General features: G+C 54.7%; 1 protein-coding gene and 2 long non-coding RNA genes across 4 annotated transcripts in view; 2 read left to right on the top strand and 1 right to left on the bottom strand.

The window, feature by feature from the left end:
- Positions 1-21,075, top strand: part of LOC137486409 (uncharacterized) — a 35,384-nt gene that overhangs the window by 5,122 nt on the left and 9,187 nt on the right. The gene's annotated exons all lie outside the window — the stretch shown is intronic.
- LOC137486412 (uncharacterized) lies at positions 1,901-6,680 on the bottom strand. The gene is made up of 2 exons (XR_011005719.1): positions 5,993-6,680; positions 1,901-3,176 (listed from the first exon to the last, which is right to left on the bottom strand). It is a non-coding gene; the product is annotated as an uncharacterized lncRNA (long non-coding RNA).
- On the top strand, positions 8,383-19,718 carry ENTPD2 (ectonucleoside triphosphate diphosphohydrolase 2). Of its 2 annotated transcripts, XM_068211696.1 has the most exons (9): positions 8,383-8,713; positions 14,409-14,526; positions 15,017-15,167; positions 15,792-15,951; positions 16,038-16,265; positions 16,585-16,851; positions 17,044-17,163; positions 17,437-17,571; positions 18,577-19,718. In XM_068211696.1, exons 1-9 carry the CDS (start codon positions 8,603-8,605, stop codon positions 18,775-18,777), a joined length of 1,491 nt encoding a protein of 496 aa, XP_068067797.1. In that variant the 5' UTR covers positions 8,383-8,602; the 3' UTR covers positions 18,778-19,718. The 2 variants fall into 2 exon arrangements, with proteins under 2 accessions (XP_068067797.1, XP_068067798.1); XM_068211697.1 differs by lacking the exon at positions 16,585-16,851.

Genomic DNA, 21,075 nt, shown 5'->3' with positions numbered 1-21,075 from the left:
AGGGAGGGATGCTTCCAGGAAGCACCCAGGGCTGAGAGGCAATATGGACAAGATCCCTTGGCTGAGCCTTGGCAAAGGGTCACAGCACCTGCTCTCCTGCCCTTGCGTTGCAGCAGGCCCATTGCTGCCAGCCCTGAAACAGGGCTCCTGCAGCCAGTCAGGAGCATTCCAGGCTGTTTTGGGCACCTCACACTGCCCTCCCTGCCACAGTGGTGGGAAATGAATCTGTGCTCTGTGTGCCACTGTCTGCCCGTGCCATCATCTGCGTGTGCCATCACCTGCCTGTGCCATCACCTGCCCTGCCTATGCATCATGCTGGCATTGCTCTGCTGGACACAAGGGGTTTGTTCCGGTACCAGGAGCAGTGACAGCTGGAGGCAGGAATAGCAACAGCCTGTGACATCCCCAGTGCTCCCTTCAGAAGGGCTTCTGTACTCCTCTGCCCCCACCAATGACTGGGAGCCCTGGGATGCCTGGGAGCACGTGAGCACTGACTTCACAAGGGCAGTGGGAGCTGAGTCCTGGAGGCCCTGGGCAGTGCATTTGGTTTTTGGCTCTGTCAGCAGGATGGCACCAGGAAGTTCTTGTCCAGGAACAAAGGATACTCTTCTAGTCTGGGTCCAGCATGGGTGGCTTCGAGTCATCTCCTGATCTCCAGCAGTCAGCTGGCTGAGGCTGCACACTGGAATCCCAATAGGCAAGGAAGGATCTGGCTGGGATCCTTGGGTGGGGAGAGGGTGGGAAAATGCCATTTGGACTAAGGCTGGGAAGAGAGTGCACATCGTGTCAGCCATGGCTGGAGCCCTCAACTCTAGCAAAGGAAATGGCTCTCCTGAGATTTCTTGCTGCATTTTGGGATGTGTAAAGGACTGGAAATGAGCCTGCTGGCTGGAGGGTTGTCCTTAGGGCTGTGTACCTTTGCATGGAGGCAGTGACCATCTGTCACAAGAAAAATCCATTATTGGGGCCACAAATTTAACTTTAGCATTGTTAAGGCAGTCACTGTTTTGACAAAGGACTGCTCCAGGCTTGTAGGGAGATCTGAGCCAGTGTGCTGGAGCTGCTCTCATGGCTCCTGATGGAAAACAATGGGAAAAGAGACAGGCAAAACCAAGGAGTCCAGACAAAATGTTTCTGTGATGCAGAGCTTTCCGCAGAAGGACTGTAGGGTGGGGAGGAGAGGGAACGCTGCAGGACAGCTCTTCTTCGTGTTCCCCACCTCATGGCGGTGGGAGGGGGGAGCACACCAGGAAGCCCCAGATGTGCTGGGAGCCTCTTTTTTATTGAAGTCCTGACAAAGAAGAGCAGCGACCTTTCCATTCCCACAGGTGGAGTTTCCAGTATGAAGTCTTGGATCAAACAGGTATAGTTTGATGCCAAAGATTTGCAGGAGCCCTAGGACAGGATGAGACAACTTCTCCAGCTGCAGTGCTGTGCTGCAGCATGGAGGGACAGAACGTTACCACTGGCAAGTCAAACCCTCTATGGGATACTGGTCCTCAAACCAACTGTCAGCATCAGAGGGAAGAAAGATGATTTTGCTCAGTGCAACATGGAACCACTTCCTGTACCCTTTCCCAGAGCTCAAGAAAGGGGTGCTGGAGCACTGTCAACTCGTTGGCTTGGGACTTGCTGCTGGAGAGCTACAGTATAGCAACAGGAAGGTGGCTTATGCCCTAACAGAGATGTTCCTGCCTCCTGAACTTGCTGCTATGGCACAATGCGAGGGTGGGAGATGCTCAGAACCCTCCTAAAATGTTTGCTTTTCCCTAACAACTCTAGAGATTTGAGGGAACCTTTGGGAAGAGAATTTCTCCATGCATCAGCAATGGGAAAAGAGCAAATTCACTGCACAGAAGAGCTGATGCAGAGACACCTATACAAACCATATCCTTTCGGGTTACTTGAATTCTCCTTGCAGATCAGTCCAATAGCTGAGCATGGAGTAATAGGTTCTATTTGGAACTTCAAGGTACACAAATCCCTCATATAGCCAGGTTAAATGTAGATAACTGGGGAATAAGAGACCACTTCATGTCAGAAAGGATGTGGTTTTTGGGGGACAGTGGACAACAGTGCTTGTACCCACCCCAGGAAGAGAAGATACCCCCACACGGCCTACTTCCCCATGCCCTGCTGCCTATCATCTTCTTACTTATGGGGACCTTTGCAGCATCCCAAGGCCCTGTTCACTTCAGGCTTCTGTGTGATGAGTAGCAGGGTTGGCAGAAGTGCCCCTCAGCTGCCCCCAACAGCACCCTGTTCTGGCAGAGCCCCCTGATGCTTTGGTGGGGCTCAGCGGGGACAGCCTGGGTGTCTCAGCCTCCCCCAGGGAGTCCATTCTTGCTGTGGGTCTCCATGGGGCTGTGGTGATGGCCATGGGCTACTTCAGTGAGTCTGTTGCCCTGAAAGCCAGGCAAGGGCTCAGCCTCTGCATGGCCCAGCTGCTCACCGTAGCTATGACCTGTTGCTTGTGGGGATGAGCTGAGATTGTTCAAAATGTGGTTTCTCACTTGGAGTTGGAGCCTGTGGATAGTGTTGGCCAGTTTAAGAAAAGTGACAAGCAGTTTCCTGCTTTTTTCCAAGCAGAAGATAAATTTCCCCTCCATCCTGCCAGCTCTGTCCCCACCCCACCACCATCCCCTCCCTCACACTGAGGATGGGGATCAGCCCCTTGCCGCAAGGCTGCCCAGGAGGATCTGCGTGTGGTGCTCCCTTCCTTCGTGGCACATGCTTCGCTCATGTTCACCCAACCTGTCCTAACAGGCTTAGGGACAGGTGAGCTTGCAGTGGCTGCATGGAGCCAACAGGATGTGACTATGACCCTGGTGCCAAGGACACCCCTGCCCTGGGGCCACAGCGTAGGGGAGGGATGTTCTGCTGGCAGGTGTGCTCTCCTGTGCCAGCATCCACAGGCTCATGTCACAAGCATGGGGAGAGAGTTCATCAGTTGTGCCAGGGCTGTGGGAAGAGGGCTGTCAGCCTGAGGGGCTGCCTTGTGCCTTGATACTTCCCAACCCTCTGTCCTGGCAGGAGAGAGCTCCGAGCAAAACAACCAGGAGAAACCAATGGGGCTTTTCTGGAAAAGCTACTTACTTCCTGGCTGATTCAATGCCAGGACAAAAGTAATCCCTGCTCATGGACCCCCTCAGGGCTTGCATCACACAGACACTGTCCTGGAAAACAGGGAACAAAAAGGGTTTAGAAAGTGAGGCAAGAATAGAGATTTGTACTTGGGTTTGATTTTCCTTCCAGGCAAGGATCCTTGCCAGGAGGGGGATTATAGCCTTGGATACACCAAGATCCTTCCAGACCTTCAGTGTCTCTAAGAGGACAAGATCTGGGCTTGGAGCCAAGGCTGGAATACATCCGTGGGCTCCCACTCACAGGGTGCAGAGGCTCAGCAGGAGCTGCACTCAGTCAGGAGTGAGCTCCTGACTGAGGGAGGTTGTTGCATTCCCTTTTTTTTTTTTTTTTTTTTACTCTACTAGTGTAAACACTGATTGGATTTGCATGTTTACTGGCCACAGACTCAAAAACACCCCAAAATGCCTCACATGTGTGTGCTGTGGCCTTAGTGCTGGGACTGGTGTGGGCATCCCCAGAAATTCCTGACAGATCCTGGCTTCCATTCCAGTCCTGTCTGACTCCAACTTCGTGCAGGTGGAGATGTGGGTAAATGCACCCTGAGCAAAAACATCTTTCTGGGTCTAGGTTCACACATCTCTGCTGGAATGCAGGATAGACCCAACAGGAGGAGAGGCAGCTGGGAGGTTTCCTGATACCCCATACAGTATTGTGATTCCTCCATGTAAGGCAATGAGATAATGGGGAGTAAGCCTCAGCAGCTGGGGAAGCCCAGAAATCCAAGTCCTTTGGTTGGTGCAGGACTCACCCTGTCTGGAGGTCCCTGAGAAAGAGACACTTCTGGGCTTGCACAGTGGCCTGCATTGGTCTGCACTAGCCAAAAAATACACCTGATGCCTCAGCTGAGTCCCAGGGTACATCAGTCCAGGTCCTAACTGGAGTCACAGAGTCCTGAGGACTGAGAGCAGGTTCCCACTCCTCCCTCTGGCTGTGCCTCCAGTGCAGCTCCCAGGCAGAGCTGAGATTGGGAATGGGAGCGGGATTGGGCTCTGGATTGAAAACAGGGCTGGGAGATTTCTCCCATGGACCACAGCCTGTGGACCAGTGAGCAGCTTCAGCCCAACCTGAGACCAAAGGAACAAGTCCCTGCCCTTATTCCTTGGTCTGTGCTTCAGAGGCAGATGGGGGCTGTGCTCCTTCTGGGAACACCTTTGCAGCCTCATGCTGTTCCAAATGTTTTTCTGGTTGCTACAGGCTGCCCTCCAGCCAGTCCCTCTCTGTCCCTGATGGTTCTTGGTCTGAGTGCCTGTCCTAGGGTGACTTTATGATGCTTGTATCCCAATCATCTGTTCTGTTTATGCTGGATATTCTATTCTGTGCCTTCAAGACTGGTTCTGAGAGCGTAGGCAGGGAGAAGACGAAGCACGGAGTTTGTTATCAGAGGCTGCACTCCTCTCAAAGCAACACTCCTCCACATTCTGCGCTGGACTGTGCTGTCTGGGCACAGTGCTCTGTGCTGTCTGGAGCAGAACAGAGCGCTCCTTTGCTTTTTAGTTAGTTCAGCTAGCTGAGGCGGAGAAGCTTTCGTTGGACTGTTGCTTTTTCTTTCCCTTTTCATGGAACTGTTCAAAGCTGCTCTGGACCGGGACCCGGGGAGCAGCGAGAGCTTTCACTTTGTAACCTACTCTGGGCAGCAGCCTTTCCCAGTGCCGGAGGGACTGATAACAGAGCGAGCAGCCACAGGAGAGACTTTCTGAATTTGTCATCTCTTCAGAGCACCGAATGAGCTTTGTCATCTGGTATTGTTCTTTTTTTTTTTTTTCTTTTTTTTTTTTTCTTTTTTTTTTTTTTGTGCTGGGGAGTGCTTTGCTTGTTAAATAAACAGGTTTTTTCCACTTCTCTCCGAGGAAATTTTCCCTAAACCGGCTGGGGGGAGGGGCTGTGGGGGTTGGCTTTCTGGGGGGGGCCCCTTTCGGAGGTCTTCTCCTACATTTGCCCTAAACCAGGACAGTGCCTCTGCAGAGGAATCCCACTGGCTTCCAGTGCTCCCTCAGGAGCAGGTCAGGACCCCCAGGGCTTCTGCCAGGGCGGAAACCAATGTTGTGCTGCTTCAGCTCTGGAGTCTGTTGTGGGATTGTTTGTGCATTGCTCAGGCCAGGCCTGCGCTGGACCAATCCCAAAGCTGTGGAATGTTTCTGGATTGAATGGTCCCCTGCACTTGCTGTTGGCTGAGGAGCTTGCAGATGGGAGCAGAGAACCCTGTCCCTAACCCCTCCCTTTGGACCGCAGCCTGTTGCAGTGTCTACAGGCTCATTGTGTTCTTCCTGTTATTACCCAACCACATATGAAGCTGCAGGGCCGCCCACCAGTGCTCTCAGATGTGCTTATCCATGTTTTACAAAGCCATTGAGAAGCCCCGAATCCCACAAACAGCGAACCCCACCTCTCAGAGCCACCAGCGAGTTACTTCTCCTGCTCCAGTGTCTCCTTTGATCCCTCATTCAACCCTGCAACCCTCACCCAGGTGGCCCCACCTCCGAGCCTTTTTTTGGAAGAGATAGATTAGAAAACCTCTCTCCTTTGGGGAAGTGGAGGTCCCCTGCACTGCTGGGTGACTTAATGCACTCACAACCTCCTCTTTGTACTCACATTCCACTCTGCCCCCAGGGATTGTTTCCCCTGCTCCACGGTAGGAACAAGCTTTTCTGCCCAGCTGGGATGGGTGCCAGCATGCCCTGTCTTTCCTGGGAGTCTGTGCCTGTGCGTCTCCTTAGAGGAATGCCGTGTCTCCCTGAGTCACTGAGCTGAAGCCCATGTCCACGCTAGCTGCAGGGGATGTAGAAATACAGACAAGAGTCTTCAGGTGCTTCAGGCATGCTGGTGCCGCATCCTTATCCAGCTTTACCTGGGATTAAGCTCTCTGTGTTTATCCAGGTATGGGGTGATCCAAAGACACCAGTACAGTAGGGAGTTGGAGCTCCTGAGAGATCACTCCTGTGAGATCAGACAGGTTAACTTGGTCCCTTGCTGCTGTGGCCCCATCACGGTGGTGACGCAGGCTGTAATCATGAAAAATTGGCATTAAATTGTGGGGAACTTACTGCTGCCCCACAGCAAACCCTGCTCCTGCACTTGGTGGATTGTCTGGTTATTTCAGGTTTCAATGCCATTTTCATATCTGGTTATGCTGAGGGGATGTGTCCCTCCCACTATCAAAGCAGTTCCCTAAAAATTCACGGCGTACCTCTGTCCCTGAGAATGGTCAAGGCAGGATGAATGTATGGAAAGCAGCGCTGTGGAGATCAACAGAGGTGACAGAGGTGAGACACTGGCAGGCAGACAGATGGCAAGCAGAGTGGCAGGCAGATAGGTGACAGTGTGGCAGGTAGAAAGGCGGCAGAGTAGTAGTGTGGCAGGGCAACCCAGCTGTGCTGGGCTGGCTCTCCACACAGCTGCTTGTTCATTGAACCTGTTCATTTGGGCAGATTGTATGCTTCACAACCTGAGTCCTGCAGAGGTGTCATCTGTTCTTGCCTTTCTTTGATGGTACCCAAAATCCACATTCCTGTTTCGTCAGACAAACAAGGCTGCTCTCACCTCAGCCCCTACCCCCTTGGGGCTGGAAAGAGGGTAGCAAAAGTGACCCCATGAAGAGGAGGAGCAGCCCACCCTGGGGAGGGAAGGGATGTCAGCTCCCATTTCAAAGCCACCCATGGACAGCCTGGGAATAGGATGGCCAAGTCTGCGCAAGACCAAGGAATGGAGGATACTCACATCTCCCAGGATGGGTCCCACCACATCAAGGACCACCTGACATATAGGAACTTGCTCCAAAGTCCCCAAAACCAAAAGAAGGATGAGGAGCAGGGGGACCATCCCTACTCCCACAGGGCTCCTCCAACCCTGTTTCTGCTCCCTACCATCTAGAAAGGAGATTTTGTTTGTTCCTTTTTAGTCTTTGAAGACCTCATTGCTTGTCCATCCAAAGATGAAACAGGAGGTTTGAGAAAGCGATTAAGTGCAATCCAGAAAAGATCTCTCTATGATAATGCCTGGTGCAGTTGCACTGTGCAGGATGGCAGATGACTGCCTCAGAAGGTGAGATGGGCAGCATGAAGAGTCAATAATAGGCAGGTATTTTTCCCATAGAAACTTGAGAAGAGTCAGCCTGGGAAGGCAGAAAGGCAGCGGAAATGATGCTGTGCTGAGCCTCGGGGACAGGACTGTGGTTTCCTGCAGCATAATCAGCAGCAAAAGGAAATAATTTTTTCACATAAATTAATATATTAATGTCTTGGAATAGATTAACAAGGATTTTCCAGGGTTAAGTGCTTAATGAATTGAAGTGAGGAGGTAAACCCCTGCAAACAGACTCACAGATTGAACACGGCAGTCCTGCAGAGAAGCCCTGCTCCACAGTAATGGGCACTGCCAGGGTGAAGGTGGAGACAACACTGGAGCTCATACCCTGTGGGACCTCTGGCTGTGCAATAGAGTGGCACATCAGGGCTTGCACCACAAGCCCTGGACAAGGGCTTAGCCCCATGAGCACCTCAGCACCCCAATACCACAGTGATGGGCAGGGAGCTCTGCAGAAGATGCAGTGCTTGCATGGGTCAGCTGTGAGTGGCCGGAAAAGCTCCTTGCTTCAAGAAAGTGAGGAGTGAGGCAGGTGTGAGGAGCCTCAGCTCACACCCTCAGTGTGAGGTTGTGACCCTCAGCCTACAACCCAGCTGCTCTAGGAGCCCTGACCTCCAGCCTTCTCTCCTTGTTTATTGTTTTGTTCACTGTTGTATCCCACTGCGTAAGCAAGCTGCAAATGTCCTTCTCAGAGGAAGGAACCAAACCTCCTTTGGCTTGCTGCTCCCTATGCAAATGCATCACATTATTAACTTGTGACCATATTGAAAACAGCCTCAATATATATCTGGGCTCCTCAGGGCTGTCACGAAGTTCTTGGGATGATTAAAAGCACAGCCACAGCTGTTCATCATTGTAGATGAGAGGTTCTTGGAGCTTTTCTGTATCTCAGGATGCTCCCACGTCCCACTGAACCCATCTAAGGGCTAAGTCTCAGGGAGGGGGCAAGATGGGGTTGAGCCTGGAGTCAATGACCATGCCCGCAGGGGTAGATGGGGCTGATCCCAAGGACACAGGTTGTGCCCAGGGAGGAGGGACAGGATTGGGCTGAGCCCTCCCAGTAACGGTGATGCTCGAGGGACAAAGTTGATTCTGGAGCCGGGGCGGGGCTGATCCTGGGCAAAAGAACCGTGCCTGGGGGAGGTAGATCGGTCTGGTCCAGGAGTGGAGGGGGCAGGAAGATCTGAGCGCGGGTCCGTGGCAGCCGCAGGACTCACAGCCCGGGCCGCCCCGCGCAGTGCCACGGAGCCCGGTGTCCCGTCCGGGTGGGCCGAGGCGGCGGTGACTCAGCCGGGAGAGGCGGGCGAGGAGGAGGCGGGGGAGGAGGAGCGGCAGAAGCTGCCGCTGCCGAGCCGCTCACCTGCCCGGCTCCGCCATGGCCCGCCGCCTGGCCGCCCTGCTCCTGCTCCTCGCCCTCGGCTGCCTACTGGGCATCCTCGTCCTCCTCCTCGGCTCTGGGGACACACGGGGCCCGCCGGGCTTCAAGGTGAGCGGGGCGGCGCGGGGGGACTGGGCGCGGAGTGGCGGCGGGCACCGGGAGGTGCTGGGCTGCCGGGAGCTGGGGGAGCCGCCGTGGGCACGTCGGTGTACGGCATTCCCGGTGCGCGGGAATACTGGTGCGGGAGAGACGCCGGCAGCGGAGCATCCCCAGAGTCACGAGAGGCGCCGGGGCTGAGGAGTCCCTCATCTGCGGGGAGGGTCGTAGGGAACAGCCCCCGCCGGGAGCGCAGGGACGGAGCTGCCCCAACAGCGAGACCCGTTGCGTGGCATCTCCGCTGCGGGACCCCCTGGCTGCGGGACCCTCGGCCGTCCCTTCCTTGTGCTTTAAGACGTGCGCTTTGGGAGGGGAATCTGTTGGACACACTGAAAGATAGCGGCCCCCCAGGTTAGAGCAGTCGAATCAGCATCTGCTGCTTCTCTGCCTGGGCCAGGGCTTCCCTGCGCACCCCAGCATCTCCCTCCCCGGGCTCCACTGCATTGTCTGAGCCAGTGCTGCTGGGTGACAAATGCACTTTTTTTTTTTTTTTTTTTTTTTTTTTTTTTTTTTTTTTTTGCTTTTTTTCCTTTCTCGTTGTAAATTCTGATAATGAAAGAGGTTCCTGAACAATTTCTTCTTGGCCAAGTACTCCCTTTGCAGGACAAGTCTTTTGTTTTTAAAATAGTCCCAGGCTCTTGTCCTGAAAAATATTTCATCTAAAACCCCCTTTTCCCCATCCCAAGCAATTTACTTGGAAACTTTGTGAGCCAGCCTGCATGCCAGATGTGCTGCTGCCTTCTCTCTGGGTTTGTCAGATGTAATGAAGACTAGAATGAGAAGACAAGCTGGCTTAGCCAAGATGACCCTTTTTGCTCTTAGTATAATTTCCAGTTTTTAACTCCTTCTCTGTGACACCTTTCTTGGCCACCTGTTACTACATGCTGGGGCATCTTGGGCAGTGCCCTGAGCTGGTTTCAAAGTGAATTTTATCTTTTGGAACATGGAGGAATTAGATCGGTACCAAGACCCCCAGGTAGCACTTGGATCAGCCTGGAAAGCCTTTCTTCTTCCTGGTTCCAAGATGGACTTTTGGTTTTAAACCAAATTAATTTCCAGAAACTTTTCTCTTGTTGTGGTTTTTTTTGGTGCTTTTTCTCCCTCTGAGTGGTAGCACCTTCTAGTCTGCCAGCACTGCTGCGGTTTGGGGCCAAGCATCCCTGAACATCCACCTGGGTCCTGACCCTGCTCTGCATAAGGCTTGGCCCAGGGACTCAGGGTTCCTGGACATGCCAAGTGCTATGAGGTTCAGCATGGTGTGTGCTTCGGTGTCCAGCAGTGCCTGTTCCCATTGGGCTGGCACCAGGAAGGTGCCGAGGAGTTGCTTTCAAACAAAGCCCAGTGCTGTTTGGAGAAAGCAGAACTTTGTGTTATTTTAACTCAGTCCAAAAGATACCCACATGGTTTAGAGGTCGGTCCTGCTATGGGAGACCCTGGGCACATCTTCTGATGGCCTGGACAAGATGTGGTCCATGCTGACTCAGTGCATGTTAGCCGCTGGATAGTGCTGTTCACTGCTAAGCTACAGCTCCACAATTTCCCTTTCCAGCTCCTTTGCGTGGAATATAGCCCTAAAACCACCCTGGATTAGTTATCTTGCTGCTTAGGGACCGATCCTTCCCTCATGGGTCCGCAGTGGCGCTCACAGCCTGACTGCCCTGAGCTGCTGCCTGCTCTTGACAGCCCTTTTCTTTCTTCTTTTGGCAAATGTATCTCTGGCAATTTCTACATCCTGTGGCTGCTGTGGCTACTGCAGCAGGATGGAAACCTGTCACAACTCACTGCAAACCTGGGTGCTGCGTGACCTCACCACCCTTCAGAGAGGCAGAATGGTGGGAGGCCAGGGATGAGCCCCTCATGCGACAATGGGGCAGCCTGGAGGGATGGGGGCTGGACTCCTGGGCATGGCCATGGGGCACAGTGCCAGGCAGCAGTACATGGGGCATTCTCAATGTCCTCCTCCCCTGGGCAGAGCCATACACTGATCAGGAGCCCTAACTAAGCACTACTCATGGCCTTTGGGAACATGACTCTCTTCTGTGCCCCCTCTGCAGGGGCTTCAGGACTGAGCAGCCCTAACTGGGGCTGGCCTGAGTGATGTTGCACTGGGGCAGAGCCCTTGGGACCATGGGTGACCTAGGAGGCAGCAGAGATAGGGCTAGCACTGGAAAACCGTCCCAGTTTGGAGACCCCTCTGTGTCCCCCCTGCCTCTAGCATCATCAGGTCTGGTCAGAGGGTTCTGTTAGAAAAATCCCTGTGCCACCAGGAGATACTGATGTTGGGGACTGTCCCACATACATGAGGCCCTGCCAAAGCCCTGGGCGCCAGCAGGCAAACATGCTGAGGCAGATGAGAGGGGTGATGGAAGCCAGGTGCTGGCATGGGAGTGCGCCAGAGCATCCCTGTGTCTTCCCAGCCCTCATTTGCAGTGTGCTTGTTAGCAGGTGCAGGGCAGCTCAGCTGGCAGAGCTGAGGGCAGCACTTACACTGCAAATCACTATCGGGGTGGGCTTTTATCCTCCCTCCTGGGGCTTCCCACCTGTAGGGCCCCTGGAGCCCACCTGCCCCTCCCATGGCTCAGCTGTGACTCAGACCCACACAGCAGCGCACTCTGCTCTGGGGAATGCAGTGCCTCTGATGCCCAAGCCCATGTTCTAGGCAGGGACAGAAGCTAAGACAGGGAGAGGATCTGGGGCCAGGGACTGGCACCATTGCACACCACTGTAGGTGACCTCATTCATGAGTTCTGTATGAATGCTGGAGGCATGGGGTACCCTTGGGACTGGAGGAGACATTTCTTCATCACTGGGAACATACTAGGCTGCCCATGTCTGCCTTGGTGCTTTCATGCACCCTGAGCACGATTCCCACCCCTGCTTACCACTCCCAGGCAAGTACGTCTTCTCCACAGGGACAAGCTGGGGTGCCAAACCCTGTGCCCTCAGGAGGGGCTGGCACGAGCCTGTGGTGACTCCTCTCCTGCTGGGGTGGCTGTGGGGTGAGCTGTGGCAGCAGTTGGCCAGGCACTCTCTGCAGAGGCAGCACCATGGTGTTGCAGGACCTTACCTCAGCCAGGCCAAACGCTGCTGCTGCCATCGCCAAGGCTGGGGGACCCACGGGATACCCCTCACTCACCACTCCACACCTGGTGGCAATGGGCTGGGGGTCAAAGAGGAGATACCCTCACCCCGACCCACAGGTGTTGGCAGCAAAGGGCACTAGGGTGTGCCTACATGGCACAGCCAGTTCTGCATCCTGCCCCAGCAGTGCCACTGTCACCCCAACATGTCACCTCTGCATGGGGCTTGCTCTGGGTGCAGGCTCCGTACTGCCTCTCACTGCCTGCACTTCCCTGGGCACACAACGTGGTATGTGTGCCCACACACACCTATGCGCACGCCCCTCCTAAATACATGTGTGCCGACACGTGCACCCATGTGCACACACGTTGGCACACCTATGTGCATGCACACCTTGTCCGTGCATGCCCACATGTAAGCACACACCTTTGTATGCCCATGCACACACACACAAACATGCGCAATCCTGCAGCATGTAGACCACATGCACACATATATGCATGCACATGTGCACATACATGTGTGCACCTCTCTACGTGTGCAACTCCACCCCAGGTATGCACCCCCATGAATACATCCTGGTACCAGCTCTCCATGGGCTGGGAAGTGGGGCAGAGCCAAGCCAGCCCCGCTCAGGGCAGGAAGAAACCCTGGAACTGGCCTTCCCCCTGTCACGGGTGGTGGGTCTCCTCCTGGTCACCCTAGAGCCAGCCATGTGGCCATGTCCCTTTCTGCCATGGGGTGAGTCTGGTGTCCCAGACTGACCCCACTCCTGGTGGTGACACCAGGTATCCCTGGCACTGCAGGTCATCATTATTGTTTCATACTCCAGCATCTCTCAGCCCTTGCCACCGTGTAGATATCCCTGTCTCCAACCTTGTCCCTCTCTGCAGACTTCAGCCCCTCCATGGCATCTCCAGGCTGGAATCTACTCCTAGGGTCTTGGCTGTGCTCAGCCCCGGGTTTGGGGGTGACCTGTCGATGCTTTCCCACTGGGGACAGCCTTGTCACCCTGTTCCTGCTAGTGTCACTCCAGGTGATATTTGGGGTAATGTGGTGCCTTGTGAGCAAACCGGAGACATCTGCATGGTAACTACAGGGTGTGTGGGCACATGTACCACTGAGGTGGACAGAGGGGGTCCCCTGGGGCTGGACCCTCCTCAGACTCCCCTGTGCTTGGTCACTGACTGCTTACCTGGGGACACAGGGGTGACCATGGGACCCCAGGGAGGTGAGGCAAGGCAGAGGTTGCTCTGGCGAGAATGGACTGGGATGCCACGTGCTGGGCAAAGAGGGTGTTGAGAGAGAGCCCTCTAAGCCCGCCTGGAGCACTCACCCCAGCACCCAGCCCAGGAGGCTGGGGTGAGGTGCTGGGGGGACTTGTCAGCCTCTTTCCTCCTCTCTGCAGTGTTTGTCAGGAGCTGAAGCTACTCCACTGTTCCAGCCTGGGCACAGAAGGGGATTCTCTGCTGGCTTTTAGCTTTTGGCCCAGAGCATGAGCAAATCACTGGGCAAGTCTGGGAGGGTCACCCACATGAGATGGTCCCCTGAGGGAGCAGGAGGTACCACAGGTGCAGGGCCATGGGTTCATGGTGTAATTGAGGCTACTTAAAAGTAGAGACCTCAGGTGTCCCTGACACTTCTGTTGCCTGAGCTGGTGAAAACCAGGTGATAGGGACAGGGATAGCATGGGGCACCCATGGCAGGCAGGGCTGGGGTGGCTTCCAGAACCGGGCAGGGAGAGGAGCTGCCAGCTCCAGCCCTTGGCTCTATTGAGTCTGGGCAGGGCAGGAGCAGAGAGGGACTCATAGGAGGTTTAAGCCTTAGATAGCTTCACCCCAGAGATGCTCACTTGGGGTGGTGCTGGGTCCTGCCTTGCTTTCCCCCCATACTCATAGCCCTGAGGGGGAATAGTGGGGGCCAGCATGGGCAATCCCAAGACCATGGGCAGCAGGGGCCAGGCAGAAGGGTATGCCCATGGGTGCTGCAGGCAGCATGTATGGTGTCCCCTCCCTGGGAGCTGGGTAACCTTGTTTGGCAGGAGAAGCAGGGTTATTTATAGCCAGAGAATAGCCAAGCCATACAAGGGAAGGAGGAATGAGGGGCCTGCCTGCCCTTCTTTGGCCAAGAGCATCCCGAGGAGCCATTTCAGGTGTTTCTCCCCACCACCAGTCCCAGGGACCGGCTAGCATGGCTCAGCAGGCATCCAGGAATGATGGTAGCCTGCAGCAGGGCAAGAGCCTCCTGAGCTGCACTCAAGGAGTGCACCCCTTACCCAAAAAGCCAGAGTCCCTGTGCTGTTCCAAACAGCATTCCAGAATGGCCAGTATCCCAATCCCAGTGACATGCCAGGCAGTGCCCTCTTTGGGCAGGGGTGGGCCCAGCAGTGCCTGGCTGGGCTGAGCAAAGCCTGCCTCTGCCAGATGATGCTCTGGAGCTGCTGGGCACTGACAGGGTAGGAGTGTGGACTGGTTGTGCACTGAGCCCAGTGCCTTCCCTTGGTAAGGGCTGGAGCAGCCAGGGGACCTTCAGCCTCCAGGTCTGACCCACTGCCTTCCCCCTGCAGTATGGCATTGTGCTGGATGCTGGGTCCTCCCACACCGCCATGTTCGTCTACAAGTGGCCTGCAGACAAGGAGAATGACACCGGGGTGGTCAGCGAGCACGGCATGTGTGATGTGGAGGGTAAGGGCTGCCCTGGTCCGGGGTTGGTGACAGTGTCTGTTGCATCCCTGTGGCAGGGCAGCATGGTGTGAGTGCCTGTGCCATGCCCAGCTGCCTCCCTCTGTATTTACCAGCACACTGACGTGCCCTAAAGGGTTCAGCTCTATTCCTAAAATGTTTCCCAACTCCCCCCAAGGCTTGCAGCTGTGCATGCTTGTGGTTTATATTTTCCTGGCAGGTACTGTGCCACCAGGGAACAATCCAGGTCCCTGCCTAGCCCAGTGAGGAGCCAGGGTCAGTTTTTCACTCTCCATTTATCAACCTTTCCAAGTCTGTCAGCCAGCAGGGGTTGTGGTGTGGGCAGGGAGATATGGCTGGACCCTGGATGGCTCCATGCCCACAGAAAACTGCCTTTTGGACAGCCTGGAAGGGCCAAAGCTGCTCACCAGGCATCTTCCCACTGAGCATCATCCCCTCACCAGCAGGGAGCAATGCTGTTTCCTCTTCACAGGTCCTGGCATCTCCAGCTACAGCTTAAACCCTCTGGCAGCTGGGACAAGCCTGGAGCACTGCCTGAACCAGGCCCTGAGAGATGTGCCCAAGGAGAAGCACGCAGGCACCCCGCTTTACCTGGGCGCCACAGCTGGCATGCGCCTGCTCAAGTGAGTGCTCAGGGGGGTCCTGTTGTGCCACTCTGACATGCCAGGTTGTCACACACAGCAGGGATGGAGGTGGTGAAGGATGGCTGAAGTGCTGCCCTTTTGCTGGGAAAGCTCTTCACCACCCACCTGCCCCGTGCTGTGTGCCCTGCAGAAATGGTCCTGCCTTTCAGAGCAGGATATGCTCTGCAGGGCACAGCCAGCACACTGCTAGTGGGGGCTGGTGGGGGGGCCAGCACCAGGATAACCCACCCAGACTTTCTGGATGCTAGGAGGAAAACCTCTTGCACTCACTGCCAGCTTGATAGGACATAGTGAGAATAATCACCCCTCAAAAAGCACACAGGGGGAGGTGTTGTGCTCCCCTCACTCAGCCCAGGCAGGATGGATTCCATTGTCCCAGGCAGGGAGGAACACACTTCATTCCTGCTACCTGCCTCCTCCAGCAGAGAGAAAGGGAATTAGCTAGTGGTTTTTTGGGACATGCCTATGAGTACCCAGGCAAGGGCTCACCTCTCTCCTGGGCCCTGCTATGGCAGTGCTGGCCCTCAAGGGCTGTTGGGACAGGGAGGGCTCTGCAGCACTGTGGCATGGGTCTGTCACTCTGCCCTCTCACTTGGCCCACAGCATTGCGGACCCACAGGCGTCGGACACTGTCCTCAGAGCTGTAGCATCCACACTGAAGACATACCCCTTTGATTTCCGGGGAGCAAAGATCCTGTCAGGGGAAGAGGAAGGGGTCTTTGGCTGGGTCACTGCAAACTATCTCCTGGAGAACTTCATCAAGGTGGGCAGATAGTGACATCCAGTGGGATGGCTGTGGTGGCTGGGCAGCTCATCATATGCTTATGCCTGCTCTTGTCCTTGGCTCAGCGTGGATGGCTCGGAGAATGGATCCAGCCTCAGAAGAAGACCCTGGGGGCCATGGACTTTGGAGGTGCTTCTACACAGATCACCTTTGAAACCATGGACACAATTGAAAACCCCAGAAACGAGGTGATGTTGAAGCTGTATGGCCAGGCATACAAAGTGTACACGCACAGCTTCCTCTGCTATGGGAGGGACCAGGTCCTTAAGAGGCTGCTCTCCAAGTTCCTCCAGGTACAGTGTGTGCTTGATGTGGATGCTGGCTGTCACCACCCCACAGTCGCCCCCCTCACCTCGGTGTTTACGCTGTCCCTCAGCCCTGGACCAGCTGCACACCTTTACCATCCAACTAGGGTTTTGCCCCCAACCCTCTCCTGTGTTCCCAGGGCTTTCTCCCACTATCTCCATTAGATGATGCAGCCCTTGGCTAGAGCCAAGACACCCCAAGCCATTTTGAGATACTTTTGTCAACTGCTCTGTGTCTGGCTGCTCAAGCTCCAGGGGAGCTGTGCTATGCACAGCTCATGCACCCCATGTGTCCCTCCTCTAGCAGGCTGAGAGCTACCAAGAAACTGTCTCCCATCCCTGCTGGCCTATGGGCTACAACAAGACCCTGCTGATGAGCAGCATCTATGACAGTCCCTGCACAGAGAAGGAGAGGCCAAGCCTTGCCCTCAACACCACTGTTACCTTGGTCGGCACTGGGAATGGGAACCTCTGCGCTCTACATGTCAGCAAGCTCTTTGACTTCACCAACTGCTCCTTCTCTCACTGCTCCTTTGATGGTGTTTTCCAGCCAAAGGTTTCAGGAAACTTCATTGTAAGTCCCATAAGAGGAGGGTGGTGACCCGGCTGCTGGCTGGGCAGCTCCCCAGCATCATGTCGCAACAAAATCAGACCCCCAGCTCTGCAACAGCAGTTGTTGGTGCCCACCAAACTGGCCAGAGTGTCTGCTCATGGTCAGAGAGTTTACTCCTAGCCTGTCTCACAGCTGCTCCTTTCCCTCTATCAGGCCTTCTCTGCCTTCTTCTACACGGTGGATTTCATACAGACTGTGATGGGAAGACCCGTGCACCTGCCCAGCGACCTGAAGGATGCTGCAGAGACCATCTGTGCCACCAGCTGGAGTAAGGTGGGCTCCCTGGGCATCATGGGTAGGACGGGGCTGCTTCATGTGGGGTATCACCTAGGCTTTGAGACAAGCCCTTGAAGGTCGCTGGGTTTCCTGCCACCAATGGAGTAGGAGGAAGGCAATTGATGGCTCCTGGCACTGGGAGGGGACTCAGGTGGGCATGGGTAGCCTTGGCCTCACAGATGTAACCACTCTGAGCTTCAGGCCACAGACACAAGCCTGGCCACTGCTGGTTTGACCCCTCTTCTCTTTCCCTCTGTGCATCTCATCCAGCTGCTCCTGAAAGCTCCAAAGCTGGAGAAGAGGCTGCCAGATTACTGCGCTGTCAGCACATTTGTGTATTTGCTCACCACCAAAGGCTACAGCTTCAACAACCACTCCTTCCCCAACATTGCCTTCCAAAAGAAGGTGGGTAGCACCAAAATACATCCCCAACCCATGGGATCTCTATGGAGTTAGGCCAAAGAACCCTGCAGGAGAGATGATCCCACATGGAAAAAGAGCCAAGCAGAATCAAGGAACATCTCAGTGAATAGGAGCAGGATGGAACTCTCAGCTTTTGGAGGGATCTCCTAGGGGATGGAAACAAATTATGTAGCTGGCTGTTGGGGTGGTCATGGGATCAGGTCCTTCAGCCCTTCCTTGGCCCTCAAGACACCAGCCATCCCAAACAATGCTTTGCTGAGGCTTTTTGGGAAGTTACTTCAGGGCAGGAGGCACTTTTGTTTGCATATGCTATGGGATGTGCAAGGAGATCAGGACTGGCCTGAGCATACGAGGTTTTACTCCCAGCAGATGAGCCCAGTTCAGCACAGGATGGTCACTGCTCTGTCCCTGGGCTGGCTGGACCTATGGGCAAGCAGAGGCTTGAGGGGGCTGTGGGTTCCCCCACACTCTTCTCCCTTGGGCTGACACTGAAGCTGTCCCAGAAGGGTCTGGAACACAAGTCTTATGAGGAGCAGCTGAGAGAGCTGGGGGGACTCAGCCTGGAGAAAAGGAAGGTGAAGGAGGACCTTCTCACTCTCTACAACACCCTGAAAGGAGGTTGTAGCCAGGTGGAGGTTGGTCTCTTCTTGCAAGTAACATGTCAAAGGACAAGGAAATGGCCTCAAATTGTGCCAGGGGAAGTTTCAGTTAAATTTTAAGAAAAATTATTTCATGGAAAGTGGTCAGGCATTGGAACAGGCTGCCCACGGATGGCATAGTTACCATCCCTGGAGGGATTCAGAACATGTGCGGATGTGGCACTTGGGGACATGGTTTAGTGGTGGCCTTGGCAGTGCTGGCATTACTGGTTGGACTCCATGATCTTAGTTGTCTTTTCCAACTTCAGGGATTCCATGATTCTATGGTCTCCTGAGGCCCATGCAGCTGGGCTGGCTGGATGGTGACCATGCCATGCTGTTTCCACAGGCAGGAGAAACCTCCATTGGCTGGGCCCTGGGCTACATGCTGAACCTCACCAACATGATCCCGGCAGAGAAGCCCTCCTCCCACAAAAGCATGCTGTACAATTACTGGGTCATCCTCATCCTGCTCTTTGTGGTCACCACCCTGACATCCCTGGTGACTGCCATCTGCCTGCTCCGGCAGAGCAAGTCCAGCATAATCTGATGGCAGGGACAGGGTGAGCCATAACTGCAGGACCAGCACCATCCTACCTGCTGGAGGCTCCATGGTATGAATGCTTGGGATGTGGCAAGTGCTCAATGTCCTCCTCCAAAACCTGACACCATCCCAGAAGAATAGCTGTGTCCTTTTGTCCTCCCCTTGACCTCAAGCTGCGCGAAAGGAAGGACAGAAGAGGATCACTGGCCCTGTGGGAGAAGGGCTTAAATGTTTCCCAGCACTACTCAGGGATGGACCCTGGAGCAGGCTTGGAAATGGGACATTCAGAGCTAAGACATCTTTTTGCCACCAGAGCTGAGGTGAACTGGATCAATGAGCCCAAGCAACAACAGGATTAATATTCATTAATTTTCATGTGTATGTGTATGAATGGGGAATATTACTTATACTAGTCCTTATAGCCAACCTCACTAGACTGTCCCTGGAGCATCAGCCCTGCCTCCTGGGGAGCTCTGGGGATCACCCAAAGCTCACGTTGTCTTCCTGGCTGATGTACAAACCCCACTGACCTTCCTGAAGGCAAGGTCTTTTCCTTGGCCATTGGCCTCAGCTTTGGGTAAGGACTTGGCAACAACCAGATGTGGGAAGATGGCAGCTTCCAGGTCCCACTTCAACAAGCAGACATGATGTCTTCACTATCCCCGTGGTTCCTATGCCAGACTTGTCTGTGCCACAGCCAGAGAATCCTGCACAACCCGGTTTCTGCAGATCTGTGGTGCATGGCCATGCTGGCACAGAGCCAGTGAGCTCCCGCACTGTGGGGCTTTGCTCTGCACTGGGATTTGAGCCTGGCAGCACCCCACACCAGGCAGCTAGGAGGATGCACCTTCATTTCCAGTTGAGTAAGAATAGGGATGTAAAAACATGAAGAAGGTTTGGTTTTGTTTGATTTTTTTAATAATCTGAAATAAACCTTTGTAACCACTGCTATGGCTCAGTGGCTTGTGATCAGCAACAGGCACTTCAGCCTGGCTGCCCCACGGGGGCAGAGCCCCTCAGTCACATCCACAGGTCAGGCTCTGCCCAAACGTCTCATCCCTTGCAGCCTGTCCAGTGCTGAGACACCGTCACAGCTCTGTGCACTCTACCAGCCTGGAGACGACCTTAGATAGACCAAGGTGAGCGGAAAACCTCACTCCAGACCCAGGCCCACATGGAGGTGGAGGAGCTCCAGTCAGCCACAGTCACTAAGCTCGTGCTTCCCCAGTGCTGGAGGTGCAGTCACCCCAAAGCCAGGAGCAGGCAGCTCAAGCTGTCCCTCACTGCCACAGTCCCCAGCAAAACAACCTGCCAACAGCCTCCACTGCCAGGGCCCAGCACTGGTGCTCAAGGGCGGCAGCAAAGCAAGCTCACATTTGCTGCTGCAGTCACTGGCAGCTCAGGACATACATCGCAGCACTCAGCAGCTGCATGGGACTGGTCCCAGCTCTCCAATCCTTTGAGAAGCCTCTCCCTGCCCTGCACATTCCACAAACACTAGAGAAGAGTGGCTGCAGGGAGCTGCAGTTTTTACCACCCTCTTTGCTCCTGCTGGCAGCACTAACTCTGCTCTGTGGGTTTGCTCGCTTCCCAACACCCCTCCCTGCTCCAGCTGAACTCCTGGAATGCCATGCTTGACTTAACACACCTGTTCCCTGCAGCACTTTACTTTCAGCTCTTCCACTGGCTGCTCTCCATCTCTCTGCACAGGGCAAACCTGATTCCAGTTCAGAGGATGCTATGAACATCCAAGCCCAGCTTCCTCCCCAAGCTCATCTCCTCAGTACAGGGACTCCCTCCTGTGGTGACATTCAGGGCCTGTCTAGTATCTCACATGGAGAAGGCACTTCTGGTTCCTGAAGCTGAAACACTGCTCTAAGAACCTGGGCAGTTCCCACAATACAGGCTGGGTTTCTTCTAAGAAATTCAGCTGCAGCTGAATCAGAGCTGGATGTCCACCAAGAGCAGACAATTTACCTAGTCAAGACTTGGAGTATGAGATGGAAAAACCTCACATGCCCCACTGTGTGCATGGGATTCGAGACAGTACCATTACCTTGCCAAGTAGTTATGAATCTGGATGGGCAATCTCGGACTAGCCAGTGACAGGTGAGCACTGCAGAGCGGGGCCCTGGGCACATGGTCACCTCTGTTGCAGGGGAAGGGGACACCCCAGAGGCCAGACACCCCTGAGTCCCAGCTGTGGGACTCGGCTCAGGCCTGTTCAGGTAGGTATGAAAAGCCTTGCTGCTGTGGTGGAAGGGACATGGGGACTGGCTGGGCTCAGGAAACATAGGTGACACA

This window comes from Anomalospiza imberbis, chromosome 21 (assembly GCF_031753505.1).
Source record: "Anomalospiza imberbis isolate Cuckoo-Finch-1a 21T00152 chromosome 21, ASM3175350v1, whole genome shotgun sequence".
In the NCBI taxonomy this organism is placed as follows: domain Eukaryota; kingdom Metazoa; phylum Chordata; class Aves; order Passeriformes; family Viduidae; genus Anomalospiza; species Anomalospiza imberbis.
The sequence above is the reverse complement of the archived record's forward strand: the minus strand, read 5'-3'. Positions and strand labels throughout refer to the sequence as shown.

Coding starts and splice junctions, on each gene's coding strand:
- ENTPD2 (XM_068211696.1), top strand. CDS start 8,603: ATGGCCCGCCGCCTGGCCGCCCTGCTCCTGCTCCTCGCCCTCGGCTGC. Junction 16,852..17,043: donor AGGTTTCAGGAAACTTCATT/GTAAGTCCCATA, acceptor TCCCTCTATCAG/GCCTTCTCTGCCTTCTTCTA. Junction 17,572..18,576: donor ACATTGCCTTCCAAAAGAAG/GTGGGTAGCACC, acceptor CTGTTTCCACAG/GCAGGAGAAACCTCCATTGG.